We start from the raw sequence: 17,005 nt of genomic DNA, 5'->3' as shown, positions 1-17,005 counted from the left end.
TTTGGCATGAATGCTTAACTGGTTTTCAACCAAGTGATAAACTCCAATAGTAACTGAAACATACATACCCAGATTTTCCAAACCAGTTCCCCATAACAGCGACCACACAGGGCCAGCCTGTGGACTGAAGCAGACCATTTAGCACCCAGATTAAGCAGTAGAAGACCTTGTTATAGAAGTGAAGCCACTCTGTGAGCGTGCCGAACACAAACATCTGCAAGGAATAGAAGATTCAGGATTGTGAGGGAGGTCAATAACTGCTTTAGGACAGAGAGGGTCGGCAGTGGTCTAACAAAAGCCATAGCTATGGGGCCCTGGATGGGATCTGCAGTGCATCTCTCCCCTCACAGGCTTTGCTGAGACAGCGGGACCCATGGGAAGTGGCACTCGAGGAGGAGGAGCCAGACAGGGGACCCGAGAAGGATGTTTGGGGCCACTCTGTATAATTCCATCGCACACAGCTCTGTGAGGGGACCACTCCTCCAGTAAAATTTACATTAAACCATCTATAGTTCTTGCTAAGAACAGGCAGTCAGCTTCCATATGTTAAATTCTTTTTCAGTTAGCAAATAAAATGCAATGACTGCTTGCTGTGAAAACAACTTGACTTTTCAGGAAATACTGGGGTACAAGATAACGTGAAAAATTAGTACTCACAGTTACAGCCGATGAACACATGCCAAAAGTGAGTACATAACGCATGTTTAAACGGTCGCCTATAATCCCGCTGACAAACAGACCCTGTTATCAAAAGAAACATATTTCAATGTAGATACCAATTTTCTTTCATTAAAAAGCAACCCAGGAAATATCATTTGAGTAAAAGCATCACTTCCCCAAACATGACCATATTCATTCAGAAAAATGAAACTTCTCCATAGAAGTGTCACGTCAACACTTTAATTCGAAGGGCTTGTTCACACTTGACTAAAATTTCCAACACTTAAATGCTCCTATAGCGTTAGTATGGGCGTTAGACTCTCATTAACGAAATTTAGTGTGGGCATTAAACTGGCATTTTACAAGCTCTTAATGAAGAGTTAAAAATGTTCCTCAAATTCCCTATGGGCAGATTTGAAGCGTTTGAGGAGCGTTAAGGCGCATTAAAACTGCTCCACAAATGCCTATTCCATTACAGGCAATGAACTAATCTTAACATACCACAACTGCCTGCCAAAGCATTTGCGAGGCGTTACCATAGACTTGAATGGGCCTTCAATTTTGAAGGGACACAACAATACCGCTTCATGTTTTGATAGCGAGAACAGCACTGTATGCTGTTTATTGTATCATCTGCATAGGCGTTGGAGGGGCGTTTTTAAGGCCTCTCAAATGCCTGTTTTAAAGCAGGTGTGAACTTAACCTAAGTGATGTTCAAAATTTCACATGTTGAAATATTTGTATGTGCTTTTATAGCTGGAGCACCATAACGAAAGACCATATGTAAAGTATGTTTGGAGAAAACATATTACATGCACATTTCCCAGTGTTTAATAGCTTTAAAGATATCTCTCTCTACCTCTCATATATATTACATACATACCAGTGATGGGAATGGGGAATGTTGGGACTAGGAGCCGAACCAATATGTCCAAGCCCACATGGAAGCTTTCACTTGTACAGGCTAATTATCTGTAGCCAAGGCATTCCAGACTTTGTAGCCACATGTATATATGGACCTTGTATGGGTACGGTTCTGGAGTAGAGAATGCCCCAGCTACAGAAGAATGGTCCGACAGCTGAAAGCTTTGTGGTGGACTCGCAAATGCGGGTACGGATCCTAGTCCAAACACGCCCGAGCATATCACTATCTACAACCCCCTCTCCTCATCTCTATAACATAAGGCTGGGAGAAAACAGGTAAGGCCCCATGCACACGAGACGCTGGTAAACGCGTGTTCAGTGGCAGTTGGACAGCTTTTTCAACTGTCCCTGAACACATTCAATGTTATCCTATGTGTCCATGCACAAAGTCTCGTTTGTTGCCATTTTTAGGCAGTTGCGTTTAACCTTGTTTTTCCAGAAGCAAAAAAAATTGTTTCAGACGCAAAAGTTTTCCACGTTTCAGACGCAAAACGTGGCAAAACGCGGTACCGGTGTTTTGCCGCGATTTCATTTATAGGCGTTTTTAAAGGTGACCTATTTTTTTACATTATAAATCTCAAAAATTATGGCAAATGATGAAAAACCATTAAAAAAACCATAAAAAAAAATGTAATTGCTTGCATTGCATTGTGGACAATCCACAACTTGCGGCAGTTGACGTGACAAGTGGACAATCCACAACTTGTGGCAGGTGATGTGGCCAGTGGACAATCCACAACTTGTGGCAGGTGGTGTGGCAAGTGGACAATTCATAACTTGTGGCAGGTGACGTGGGAAGTGGACAATCCGCATCTTGTGGCAGGTGATGTGGCAAGTGACACGCTAAATACAAGTACACTGCTGCTCTCTCAGCTGCTACTCACTCTGGTCTCACAAAATGGCTGAAATGGTTAAATAATACTGTTTGAGCTTAGGGAGGGTCTTATGAAGTTTCTTAACTAATTGCTTATAAATGCAAACGCGGTAAAACAGACATTTTTAAACGCCGGTTTTACCCTTTAAAAACGTGTGTTCAGCAGAGTTTGCACCGGCGTCCCGTGGGCATGGGGCCTTACAGTTACATAGTTGGTGAAGTTGAAAAAAGACACAAGTCCAACCTGTGTGTGTGCTTTTATGTTAATAGTACATTGTATACCCTTGTATGTTGTGGTCGTTTAGGTGCCTATCTAATAAATGTAATTATCCATGCTCCCTGCTGAAACTGCTTGTGAAAGAATTCCACATCCTTACAGTAAATAACCCGCTATCCGATTTAAGGTTAAAACCGCTTCTCTTTAGTGAAGAGACGACCGTCTTTTTAAATTCACTTGCTCTGAAAAGTTTTACCCCTATTGTGGTGTCACCAATGCGGTATTTGTACGTTGAAATCATATCCTCCCTCAAGTCTCTCTTCTCCAGAGAGAATAAGTTCAATGCTTGCAGTCTTTCCCCATAGCCGAGATCCTCCAGTCCCTCCATTAGTTTTGTTGCCCTTCCCTGGACTATCTCCTGTTCCAGCACATCCCTCCCAAGGAGTGCAAAATCCAGAATTGGACAGCATACTCCAGGTGCGGCTGGACCAGAGTCTTGTAGAGTGGGAGAATTTTCGTTTTCTCTCTAGAGTTAATCCCCTTTTTAATGCATGCCAATATTCTGTTGGCTTTGCCTGCTGAGCCTGTCATCTACTAGGACCCACAGGTGCTTTTCCCTTCTAGATTCCCCCAAAAGGTTCTCCTCCTAGTGAGTAACTTGCGTTCATATTTAGGGCACCAAAATGCATTATTTTAAATGTTTCAACATTAAAACTCATTGCCATGTAGTTGCCCACCCCATTAATTTGTTTAGATCCTCTTGCAAGGTTTCCACATCCTGCGTAAAAGTTATTGCCTTGTTTATCTTAGTATCGTCTGCATATACTGAGATTGAGCCGTTTATCCCATGCTCCAGATGAATAGATTAAATAGGATTGGTCCCAAGACAGAACACTGGGAAATTCCACTTTCCACAACAGACCATTCTGAGTACTCCCCATTCCCCACCACCCTCTGGACACCTTAGTTTGTCTGGTAAACGTATATGAGGAACTGTTTCGAAAGCCTTTGCAAAATCCAGATACACCACATCTACATGGCTTTCTTTATATAGATGGCAGCTCATCTCCTCGTAGAAGGTTAATAGATTGGTCTGGCAAGAATGATTCTTCATGAAACCATGCCGATTACTGCTAATAATACAGTTTTATTACTAAAATCTTGTATATAGCTCCTTATCATCCCCTCCAAGAGCTTGCAAACTATCGATGTTAGGCTAACTGGCGTGTAGATCCCAGGGATGTATCTTGGCCCTTTTTTAAATATTGGTGCTACATTGGCTTTTCTCCAATCAGCTGGTACCATTCCAGTCAGTAGACTGTCCATAAAAATTGAGAACAATGGTCTGGCTATCACTTGACCGAGTTTCTTAAGGACCCTCGGGTGCAAACTGTCTGGTCTCGGTGACTTATTAATGTTACGTTTTTCAAGTCTATTTCTAATTCTCTCCTCTGTTAGCCATGAGGGTGGTTCCTGTGACATTTTATGAAGATAAACATTACAGTCTTGGTTACTGAATCCGCCTCGTTTCCCTTGTGAAGACTGAGAAGAATAAAATTCAAAACCTTCACCATCTCTCCGTCTTTTGTAACCAGATTCCCTTCATCATACTTTATGGGGCCAATATGTTCCGACCCTTTCTTACGATTTATATACTTAAATACCGTATTTATCGGGGTATTGCACGCTCCGGCGTATAGCGCGCACCCCTAATGTAGACCCGAAATTCCTGTAAAAAAAAACATTTTAATACTTACAGTTTTGGTGTCTTGCCCGGTGTCGATCGGCGGCCTTGTCCGGTCCGGCGTCCGTCTGCGGCCTCGGTGGCGTCCTCCCGGCTTCTCCCGCGCTGTCTCAGAGTCGAATCCCCGCTTCCCGCACTCAGTTTGAACGCCTCCGCCGACATATACCGAGCACAGTACACTCGGGCACGCTCGGCTTCTCACGCATAAACGTCACAGAGCGTGACCACAAGCAAAACCGAGCCTGGCCGAATGTACCCGAGTGTACTGCGCTCGGTATATGTCGGCGGAGGCGTTTTTCCCCTTATTTTAAAGCGGTAGTTCACCCTCACTGGCTTGATTTTACCATCGAGACAGGCATTGTAGCGCGAGCTACAGTATGCCTGTCCCGATTTTTTTAACCCCGGACTCACCTTGTAATCGGACATCGTAGATTTCGGCTCCCGCGGGGAATGGGCGTGCCTATGGAGAGGGAGGATGATTGACGGCCGGCCCTGGCACGTCACTCTCCCCGAAGACAGCCGGAGTAGGTCTCGGCTCTTCACGGCGCCTGCGCACAGGCTATGCGCAGGCGTCGTGAAGAGCCAAGCCTATTTCGGCTATTTCCGGAGAAGCGTGACGCGCCAGAGCCGGCCGTCAATCATCCTCCGTCTCCATAGGCACGCCCATTCCCCGGTATCTTCGATCTACGCGTACAAGGTGAGTACGGGGGTAAAAAATTTGGGACAGGCATACTGTAGCTCGCGCTACAATGCCTGATTTTATGGTTAAAAAAAAAAAAAATTTTTTTTTTTCGTTGATAGGGTGAACCCCCGCTTTAAGGGGAAAAAAGTGCGCGGTATACGCCGATAAATACGGTAATTTCTCTCCTCCGCTTTCATGTCCACGTTTTGTGTCCTATCTTAGCCACCTGGATTGCACCCTTACATTTCTTGTTGCATTCTTTGTACAGTTGGAATGCTGACAATGACCCATCAGCCTTGTATTTTTTTGAAGGTCTTCTCCTTTGCTTTTATATGAATTTTTACGTTGGAGTTAAGCCACCCAGGACTTTTATTATTAGCCCTTTTAAATGAATTTCCCATTGGGATGCACTGGCCAATACGTTTATTTATTATGCTCTTAAAGCACTCCCATTTTTACTCCGTGTTCTTTGCTCCTAGGATTTTTATCCCATTTAATATCTTCTAGCAAGGAGCTCAGTTTAGGGAAGTTGGCTCTTTTGAAATTCAGTGTCTTTGTAATACCCTTGCGTTTCCCATTTCTGTGATTTATGCTAAAACCAATTGAGCTCTGATCACCGTTTCCTAAATTGACCCGTATTTACACATCCGCGATCAGGTCTGTTTGTTAGTAATCAGTAGGTCTAGTAACGCTTTGTTTCTTGTTGGTGCATTTACCATCTGACCCATGAAATTGTCCTGCAAGACATTTAGGTAAAGCACAGTTCCTTCCGCCCAGTCTATGTCTGGATAATTAAAATTCCCCATTATAAATGGCACTTCCCATCCTTGCCTCTATTCCAAAATGTGATATAAGGTCCACCTCCCCCTGATTAGTGAGCCAGTAGCATACTCCCAGTATTACTTTCCCCTTGGTTTTCTCCCTTTGAAGCTCTACCCATAAGTATTCCACCTCCTTCCTTGCTCTATTAGTGATGTCGTCCCTCAGATTCACATATACATCATTCTTGATATACAGGCATACCCCTCACTCTTTTCTCTGTGATATAGGGAATACCCTTGAATGGTTGTCAGCCAATCATGAGTACTGCTGAACCAAGTATCTGAAATTCCCACAAAATCGAAATCCTCCTCGTACAACAGCAGCTCTAGTTCTCCCACCTTGTCAGCCAGACTCCTTTTTTTTCTCTCCTTTTCTTGAGTTGTTTTTTGTTTAATGTGATTTTGTTTGTATAATTTGTCTCTGTTGTCTTAATGTTTGCATAAATAAAATAAAATAAAATAAATAAATGTAGCTGGTGACAATAACTTACCACTGCATAGGAAAAGAGAAAAATGGTGTCCAGGAGGCCCAGGAAGATGGTCGCAGAATTAGAATTGGGGAAGAGGTGACTGCCATTCCAAGTCTGATGAAAATAACAAACTTGTTAGAAAGACTTTTCTTATGAAAAGGTGATTAGTAATAAAAATATTTGATAATTGCCTGTCCAACAAATGAACTTTGTTTTATCTCTCTGAATATCTTTTAGAGATTCACTGGCCAAAACACATCAGCCGAAAATGGTGTTGTCTGCATTTTTCCGATATGGGAAAAAGGTGCCGATAATGGCGCCAAAAATGCACACTACTTTGCCATGATTTTACTGTGCTTATGGGGTGTTTTTTTTATAGGTCATGTGACTCAAAAAACACATTAAAAAAATGTAACATGGGTTCGTTGATGCATTCTTGCAATTTCAACGATGAGGTGCAATTTTTTAACGGACCAAAAATGCAGCAAGCAGGTTTTTTTTTTTTTAACACAACGGAAGCACAATGGACCAATAACGGCAAACAAATTAATATTCATGATATTAATTAAAAAGTTGAATATAATACAATTATATATATTTTTTTTAAAACTGTCATTTCTGGTTTTTGGCTCCTGCATTTTCAGTGCACCTCTAATATCTTTGTCTTGTATTGCGTTAGTTTACTGTAAGAAATGTTGCCCATATATATAGCAACATCTTGGTTTTTGTATTTTCTGGTATAAACTGACACCTGGAGACTGATTGCTGCCTGTTCCTTCACCGCTTTGTTGTGTGTAATGTGGGAATGTAAAACGTCTCTTACTCTCCTCATCCCAGACTATGCCCCCTTTGCAGATCCTGGTCAACATGATTATATGCCACTTCTGCCTCTGTAAAAGTATAGAAAGAAGTGGAGAACTACCGTATATAAGCCAGCCCTGTGTTTTAAAGTGGAAGTCCAGTCAAAATGTTATTGTTTTTCCTTTTAATAGTATGTTAAATATTGTTATTTTTGATATTATAAATTTTATGGCTAGCTGATTGTTTGGCTTAGAAAATCGTATCCAAGGTAGAAAATCAGCTTCTTCATGTTCTTCACTGACAACGCTATCTCCCTTTATCTGAATTCGCCAAGCGGTCTCTCACTTCCTAAAAAGGAAGTCGGTTGTTCTAAAGCTGCTTTCACACTGAGGTGCTTTGCAGGCGCTCTTGCGCTAAAAATAGTGCCTGCAATGAGCCCTAAAAGAGCCGCTCCTTTTCTATCCAGTGTGAAAACCTGAGGGCTTTCACACTGAAGCGTTGCGCTGGCGGGACGCTAAAAAAAAAAGCCCTACCAGCCGCATCTTTGAGGAGAGGTAAAAATACCACTCCTATAGCGCTCCTGCCCATTGAAATCAATAGGGTAGCGCCTCCAAACCACACACAAAGCGGCGTTTTTTGCGGCCAGGTTTAACCCTTTTCGGCCACTAGAGGGGGTTAAAATAGCGCCCCCAAAAAATGCGGCGCCCAAAAACTGTGGCAAACACAACTGTAAAACGCCGCTAAAAATAGCAGCGCTTTACCGCCAGCGCACCAAGTGCCTCAGTTTGAAAGTACCCTTAGACAGGCATGCCTAGCCCCACGCCTAGCCTTCAAAGATTATCTCCTCCTGTCTTCCTTGCCTCGTTTTGGCCAGCAGCTGAGAGATCGAGAGAGGGGGCAGGCTTTGGAAGCACGTTACGATTGTTAGAAACGGCAAGATAGATTACAATGCAATATGCTGCAAAAAAAATTACAGTGTAGAACCACGTGGTTGTTTCTGCATGGCACTGAATCCATGGTGTGGCACACGCCCAGCTGCTGTGAACAGCGGAGGGAGCTGGGGAAGAGATATAAAAAAAAAAAAAAAAGGTATAAAGGAACATTTTTGAAAGTTTGGAAGGATACAGATTGATTTCTATTGCTCATTAGATCAATGAGTTTAAGGCTCTGTTTGCACTAGTGCGACTTGGCAAACATTCCCATCTATGTGACTTTGAAAAGGAGCCTGCACTACTTTGATGCAACTTTGATCCAGAGTGTAAAGTTGGATCAAACCTGAACTCGGTTGCAAAGCTTTGAAGTGCGACTTTGGAGTGTGACTGATGCAAATGCAGTTTTTATCCAACTTTACACTCTCTGCATTAAACTAGTATGCATCAAGGTAGTGCAGGTACCTTTTCAAAGTTGCATAGATGGGAACGGGTGCCATTGAAATCAATGGGCTGTGACTTGTCATGTGACCTTATTTGCATGACAAGTCATATTTAAGGAAATGGTTGCCTGTACTGTTCCTTTAATGATCATTGCAGACTGTAAGCCGAGACCCCAAAGCACTTCCAGCGATGCACGGGGGAGGCCCTCCTGCATATTGACGTTTTTTTTAACTTCATGCCACCTTTAGAACCATTTTAAGCTGCCTGAATAGTTTGGTGTGTCAGATTTGTACAATTTACAGATTGTAAGTGGAAAGTGCTATTGAGGGCGCTAAATTTACAGATTGTCTAGTGTGAGGGCCTTATAAACATTTACCCATTTTTTTTACTCTTTAAACCCCCAACAGAAATGCAGTAGGCTTCTAACTTTCTGTAGTTTCAACACTGTCTCTGCTAAACCGAAGTTCCAAGCAGTGTTGGCATCCCTGCTCAGTTCTCCTATGTTGGTATTGTCAGCTCAATACAGGGAGTTGGGAGCTCACTGGATATCTGTCAAAATCAACAGGCAATTACAATGTTTTTAAAGAGATAAAAACATGTGTATATATAGTTGATCAAAGTTCTTCCTACAATCCAAAAAAATACTGGCAGATTAATTGACATCCACCTAAACTGCCTCAATCATATGTATAATAGGAGGTAGGGACATAGTGCAATCTCTTCCAAGGCCTAAGACTTGTGTATGCTCCATGCACTCTGCAAACACAATACTGGTGCCAAGTATATTACATCTTTTCTATTCCTGATCTTGCTCTGCTAACAGATTAGCCTCACCGAGTTTGGGTCCAAGATGGTTATAGAGGTGTTTAGGCTGGGTGGAGTCCACTGGTTGTTTATACTGACTTTCACATTGCTGAATGCTTTTCTGGAGGCATGGAGCAGCGAGTAACTGGGGAAGCAGAATAAAAGATACATAATTAAAATAAAAATTATAATTATAATACACACACATAACATAATTAATACAAAACATAACATTTTCATGTTAAGCCCATGTTAATTTGTGCAAATGTGTTACTGCGCTGATCCTAATATTGATTATAGTGAACATATGAATAATAAACATATAAATAATGAATAAACCAACAGCATATTATAATCTCCAAAATAAAATAAAAAGATGAATAAATGCACCAAAAAAAATCCAAACAAATCCAAAGTGACTAAATATAACAAAAAAATAATGTAAATTCAATGTGTGAAAGTCCAATACACCAAAACTCAAAAGTGCTCCTTAGGGTAAATAAATGGTGAATCTTCCACCAAGTTGTCCCACCGCCACCAACTTCCAAAATGCACACTCACCAGACTCAAATATAATAATTGCCTTAAAAATTCCTCCTCTTTACAGCCAACACGCTATTTCCCAGATGTAGAAATGGGATAGATGTTTCCTCTCTTTACAGCTCGCCGTTTCCCTCTTATCATGCGGGGGGTGATACCTTGATTTTCTTAAAACAAGGGGCTCAACATAGTGTAGTATGCTCAAAGAACCGCTTTATTTAAAAACATATGAAATACACTCACATGGTATTGTGCCTCCAGACCGGCACCAGTCTCTCTAGCAGTACCGAGCGTCACCAACGTTCATCCGTGTGTTGTTCGTCTGGCTCTGACCCTTTGGTGCCTGCTCACCACAATCACGTGTAAACACATCCGGTTTCTCTGTTTACAAGTGACAGCTCTGCACTCTGTGTGTAAACCCCCTAAACTCTGCACTCTGTATGTAATGCAATCCTGGTATTTAATGCCCCATTAAGACCCTTCTGCTGTTTGTGAAATCTGACCACACCCACTATTTGATGTGATTTGGAGGGTGTGTGGGGGAGGAGGGGTTTTGGTGGGGGGGGGCCGTGGTTGAGTTCCAGCACCTATTGTTTGAGGGGGGGGGGGGGAGCCCTGCCCATGAGGCACTGCAAGACTCACAGGCATGACTTCCAGAGGCACAATGGGATTTGTACTGTAGATTCACCACAGCTGAACTACCAAGGTTGCCTACCACTGCACTATATTATGCTGACAAAACTTGCAGTCTAGCATCATGGAATGGAGTTTCACTATTTTAGGCCTGTGCAGTTCTGACACAGTGACCACGTGTGAAAGCAAATAGACAATTTGTATGTCTCCTGGTACATGAAAATGTGAGATGCATGGACACAATGGGGTTGATTTACTAAAACTGGAGTGTGCAAAATCTGGTGCAGCTGTGCATGATAGCCAATCAGCTTCTAACCTCAGCTTGCTCAATTAAAATTTGACAAAAATACTGAAATCGGATTGGTTGCTATGCAGAGCTGCACCAGATTTTGCCCTCTCCAGTTTTAGTAAATCAACCCTAATGTTGCAAGTACACTTACCAAAGATTGCAGATTTTCCATTACAAGGTTATTTGCTCATTTCAAATACAAAAAGGCTTAGGAGTTCTTGTTTAATCACTTCTTGGTTATATGGGTTAGTATTTTAAGATAATATCTCACAAGGTCATTGCCTCCGTCAATAAAACCTCTTGTTACTGGAGGTTCCGTCAACATTCACACAGCCTCTAATGACTACATGATCTATAATACAGCTGCCAAGCATTCCAAATCACATGACTTGTACATCCTGGCTTGTAAACCTACAATTCAGGTCAGACAACACTTAATGATGCTTTATGTTGCAAGCCTAGATTTTATAAATTCTTAAAACAAATACAAAGATAATAACCTGAATCTGTGATCTTTCATCTGCAGCTGTGTATTCTGACAGCAGGGAGACTTCCCCGCTGTCAGAATACACTGATCAGCGATGTCAGCTATAGCTGGCGGCACCGATTGTGTGGACATTTTCCAACCGGCTGCTTGTACAGCCAGCCTGCTCATACACGGATCAAAATGTGGCCGGTCCCTGGTAAACCAGAAGAATTTTGATCCATGTATAGCTGGCTTTACTTCAAACTGATGATCGGGATCACATTTCTTATTTACATACAGGGCTGCAAGTCTCCCCTGTCCGGGCCATTTCTGTGTATTGCAGCCCTAAAGACCATCTCCAACTGTCTACAGCCTCAGGACAAAGGCCTACCACTGGATAAAAAGGAACAGCGGACTATGACCATAGGATCTAAGCAAATATGCATCTGTGGAGGGGGTTGGTTTAGGTCAGGGGTGCCCAACCTTTTCAAGAGCGGGGGGCCACTTAAGCAACTTGGTAACTGGTCGCTGGCCACAATGAGCAGAAGGGGTGGACGGGATGTCCGTGTGCGCTCTCTGCACACAGACACAGCCCACTATACTCTGTGAAAAGGGCTCAAGGCTGCTTTCACACTGATGCAATGCGGTTTTTCCTGCAGGTTAGCTGCACTTTGCAATAGACTTCTATTATATTCTGCAGGTGTGGTGCACTTTCAGAAAGCTCAAACTCGCAGGTAATAACCAAAGTCTATGGCTCAAAGCAGGTAACCCGCAGGTGCACTGCTCTGCCCCTGCAGATCAGTTTGAAAGCAGCACAATAACCACTACAGAAGACATATGCCCATATATACACTGTGATTTTAGTAATACAATTACCTTTAATAACAGTATTCTATTCCATCCCAGAGCAGGAGGTCGCAGGCCACATCAGAGGGCTCCGCGGGCCACATATGGCCCCCGGGGCACTGGTTGGGCACCCCTGGTTTAGGTGAAAGGAACGAGGGGGCAAAAAGGATAAATGCACTTTGTTTTAAGTCCACTTATCCTTTAAATGCCCTATACGCCCCATATAAAGCCACCTTTTCTTTGTGCCCCTACTGCTCCATTTGGCTGTCTGATATGAAAAGAAATGCCCAGTATTTCTGGATATGGACTTAAGAAGGTAGTAATCAATAGCCAGTCAACAGCATTCTTACATGGGAACAGGGAGGCAAGTTCTCTTGGTAAGCTCTGACCAGATCAACAGGGCAAAGCACTGTGCCATGCTTTGCACATGAAAGGTAAAGCAATAAATTTACTTTAATCCCTCCGCACAGCACACACTCACCTTTCCTTTCCCTGCTGATTTGTTTTGCTACCAGGAGCACAAAAAAAATAAAAAAAAATAAAAAAAATGGTACTTCCAGAGATGGAGGGGTATGTGACAATACTGGGATTATCACCAAGTACCCACAATGTGACATTGGAGAGTTCATAGCCCTTTGGAATTTAAGCAAATCGTATATTAAAAAGGACTGGTTCTCCTGCTCCCAGCAGCCATATAGAGTGGTATGCTGCCCAACACGCCCTCTACAAAACCAGAAAGGGAAGAAGTGATGCTTCATGGCATCCTGAGCCTACATCTGTGGAGTCCTGCAGGAGAAATGCACTCCAGTCACTGTACCCTCTGCAATTAACAGTCAACATTAGGGCACACACCTATATTACATCTCTAATGGCACCTGCCAGATGAGGATTGCTTATATGCCTTGTAACCTGGGGGGCCTTGTAACCAGGTAGGCAGTACAAAGCTCCCTGGAATAAGCAGTCTTTCAGGTACAGATACCAAACCCAGTGAGGTAGTGACAGACAGTGCAGTGTTTATTGGTGCTATATACAGGTGCTGTACAGTGTTCAGAAAAAACAAACAGAACAAAAATAGCCAAACAAAAACCTAAAACTACACAATATATATGCTTGTCAGAAAAACTGCTTACCGGCTTCTTACCAACCTTTTTTCTCTCACAGACCAGCGTTGTCTGTATTTCCCAGGCAGAGAGCAAAGGCTGTCTGCTCAGATGAGCTTAAAATTAGCCTAGGGAAGAGGACCAAGACCCGAACCATGGATAAGAGATTCCTGAATGTGTATGAGAGGAGCCTGGGAGACATATAAACCCCGAAGAGGAATTTTCCTGGCTCTCTCTGGGAAGCTCTGCTACAGCCTATAGCAGGGATATGCAATTAGCGGACCTGCAGCTGTTGCAGAACTTCAAGTTCCATGAGGCATAGCAAGACTGACAGCCACAAGCATGACACCCAGAGGCAGAGCATGATGGGACTTGTAGTTTTGCAACAGCTGGAGGTCCGCGAATTGCATATCCCTGGCCTTTAGAGTCCTATTTTTAGGTATGCTGTGTCAATTTGAACAAACATAGCAAGTGTTTCCCAAATTTAGCTGCAAAAATGAAAATACACCTCAAAAGCAGTGAGGTTTATTTACTAAAGGCAAATCCACTGTGCACTGCAAGTGCACTTGGAAGTGCAGTCGCTGTAAATCTGAAGGGCAGGATCTGAAATGAGGGGAAGCTCTGCAGATACAGTATATATCATCCAATCATGAGAAAGCAAAAATGCTGTTTATTTTCCTTGCATGTCACCCTCAGCTATACAGCGACTGCACTTCCAAGTATTTAGTAAATAATCCCCAATGTGTCCCTGTGGAGGAAATATGCACTGGCAACTTCAGCATTTTAAGATCTCCCTCACTTACCTGAAAAATGTTAGGAGGAAAACCGCCAAGTGATGGTGTGTATACTGAGCAAAGAATCTAAGACGAGGGGATGCCCTGCGTGGGGACCCAGGGAAGTCCATGTCTGCAAGTCCTCAAACAGATGTACACATCAGCCTGAACTTCTCCCCAAACAGGAAAGGAGATCCTTTATAAAGGCCTGCAGAAAAGAAAGTACATTATACAAAATAGCTGTGTATGATTATACACCACAGTGGTGTGTTTAAATATAATGCAGCCAAACCATTCCTTGCAAATAAAGGGGGGTCTGGGCAAACGTTCAAGCCCACAATAGTATTTTTAGGATGCAAATTCCAAGATTGTAATCCTTACCCAAGGATGAGAATGACCTGGAAAGTGTGTAAGCTTCAGGTCAGTGATTTGCTAAGATAGAAAAAAGCCAAGGCGGCGCTGGAACCTGCACCCCAGGTCAGCAACATCAGCTCCTACATATATACCTTTTACTGGTACCCCATGAATACTGACCTCCTGGCACCAACCTCTGGGGGCACAAGTCATACAAAATGTATGGCTATGGCATCATCACAGCTGTGTTGTGAATGGCTGGTGTTGCCATTGGCAAGGGCTGTACACATCACTTTCAAAGACAGACACCGTGAAGCTGTGCAAAGCCATAACCCCTGTGTGTATCCTGCCAGGAGCAGGGAGAATCTGTCAGCTTCTCATAGGCTTTATTAGTATAGGACAGCGCAGTCTGGTGCTGCCCTTGCGTCTCCCTCTCAACAACTAAAGGCAAACATTTTTTTTTGTGAATAGGGTGGAGATGGATGAGAACCCCTGTCAGTTTTTTTGCTGTCTGTGAACCAATAGAGAGATTCACCCCATTTACCATTAAAACTGAAGGTACAAGAAAATTCTGGGTTGACATAACAATAAGGCTATATACACACACCGGTGATTAGGGCCAACGCAAACTGGATCGGCAGGTTTTAGAGATTCCTGCAGTAGCTCTGAACAATTATGTGCAGCCACTGGCCCCCGTTCACTAGGATGACAGGTCGCTGTCTGCACTGCCAGCAATTACCTCCTATGGTGATCACAGCTTGATGCACACAAAGCATATCCAGCAGTGATCACCAAAAAGTGGCTCTCTGGCTTTGCAAAGAGCCGCCAATAGCTGTAGCCCACCAGCGACCCGTCGTTATAGTGAACTGGGCCGCAGGCCACAACAAACCGCTCAGGGCCACAGCGGGAAACTCAGATTCCTGCCGCTACAATTTACATTGGCCCTAATCACTAGTGTGACTGCAGCCATATAAAGAAGAAATCTTCCATTGGGGGACACTAGTTCTGTTTGGCTATGGGACAGGAAGTGAAGGGAAATCTCCCCAATGGAACACAGAAGGCAAAAACTGACAGCGATTATAACCCTTCCCTACTCCATTCAAATTAAAGCAGGGTTCCACCCGCGATTTTTATTTGTATAACAATTTTGAAAAAAAATTCTATACTTTTTGCTATAATAAATATCATATATATATATACATATATACATATATAAAAAAATGTTTTCCTCAGTTTAGGCTGATACGTATTCTTCTACTTATTTTTTTGAAAAAATAAATAAATAAAGCAATAAGCGTTTGATTGGTTTGTGCAAAAGTTATAGCATTTACAAAATAGGGAATAGTTTTATGGCATTTTTATTAAAAATGTTTTTTTTTTTTTTTTTTTACTAGTAATGGTGGCGATCAGCGATTTTTTTTCGTGACTGCAACATTATGGCGGACACATCGGACACATTTTTGGGACCATTGTCATTTTCACAGCGAAAAGTGCTATAAAAAAAATGCACTGATTACTGTGAAAATGACAATGGCAGTGAAGGGGTTAACCACCAGGGGGCGCTAAGGGGTTAAGTGTGCCCTAAGGGAGTGATTCTTACTGTAGGGGGGCGTGGCTGTAAGTGTGACGTCACTGATCGTCATTCCCTATAACAGGGAACAGACGATCAGTGACACTGCCACACAGAACGAGGGGGAAGCTGTGTTTACACTCACACCTCTCCCCGTTCTTCAGCTCCTGCGATCGGCGGCGATCGGGTCCGGGGGTCCCGCGGGCGTGGTCACGGAGCTTCGGGTCGCGAGCGCTTAAACCCACGGCTGGGCTCTTAAAGCCGATGTACAGGTACGTGTCTGTGCCCAGCCGTGCCATTCTGCTGATGTATATCGGCGTTAGGCGGTCCTTAAGTGGTTAAACAGCGACAGCGCTGAAAATTGTCCTGGACAGGAAGAGGGTGTAAGTGCCTGGTATTGAAGTGGTTAATACCCCATATGGCAGCATATCCCTTCTGTATTACACCATATCCCTCTAATACAGTGGTATATCCCTTCTGTAGCATATCCCTCTAATATAGTTGCATATAACTTTTATTTGGGAGTATGCAGTCTCTCAATCTGGAACATTTACGGTAACTTCTCCCCAGTGTAGTGTATTTTTAATAGCAGACCCCTATTCATCCTCTATATGGCAGGCTATCCTTGCCCACAGCAGACCAACTCTCCACCCCCTCTCCATACAGCAGAATACAGGCTGTCCTCCCTGTGCCGGTTAGCAGAGCCCCTCTCTCACCGGAGTCTCCCCGGGCCGCTCTCCTCCTCACCCGGCTCATCGGTGTTGGACCAGCTGTTGCCGACTGTGCAGAGACCACTTCCGGGATCACATGACCGCACAGATACGGCGAGCGTGGCATGCCGGGAACTGTGGTGAGTGAGTAGCGGCGTGGGCGTGGCCTGTGAGGCTGTGCAGAGTCGTCGGCAGTAGAGAGACTGGCATCCCTAGGGGTTTCCTGTATGCTTCTGGCTTCAGTAATGCCAGTGTGTGTGCTGCACAAAGTGAAGTTACAGCCGCATAACTCCATAATTCTGCTGGGTGCGTGAAAGCCAGGAAACTAGTATTTTGTATTGGAGTGGTCAGCAG

General features: G+C 43.4%; 1 protein-coding gene across 1 annotated transcript in view; it reads right to left on the bottom strand.

The window, feature by feature from the left end:
• The window catches only part of SLC37A3 (solute carrier family 37 member 3), a 45,369-nt gene extending 28,602 nt beyond the window's left edge, over nucleotides 1-16,767 (bottom strand). The window contains exons 1-6 of the mRNA XM_040345743.1: nucleotides 16,658-16,767; nucleotides 14,048-14,225; nucleotides 9,401-9,515; nucleotides 6,414-6,506; nucleotides 658-741; nucleotides 69-214 (exon numbers count right to left, since the gene is read on the bottom strand). Of these exons, the coding sequence (XP_040201677.1) occupies nucleotides 69-214; nucleotides 658-741; nucleotides 6,414-6,506; nucleotides 9,401-9,515; nucleotides 14,048-14,148 (539 nt within the window). The 5' untranslated portion in view covers nucleotides 14,149-14,225; nucleotides 16,658-16,767. The remainder of the gene's footprint in view (nucleotides 1-68; nucleotides 215-657; nucleotides 742-6,413; nucleotides 6,507-9,400; nucleotides 9,516-14,047; nucleotides 14,226-16,657) is intronic.
• Nucleotides 16,768-17,005: the final 238 nt, after the last annotated feature.

Source organism: Rana temporaria, chromosome 3 (assembly GCF_905171775.1).
Source record: "Rana temporaria chromosome 3, aRanTem1.1, whole genome shotgun sequence".
Lineage (NCBI taxonomy): Eukaryota > Metazoa > Chordata > Amphibia > Anura > Ranidae > Rana > Rana temporaria.
This window is presented reverse-complemented; position numbering and strand designations above follow the sequence as displayed.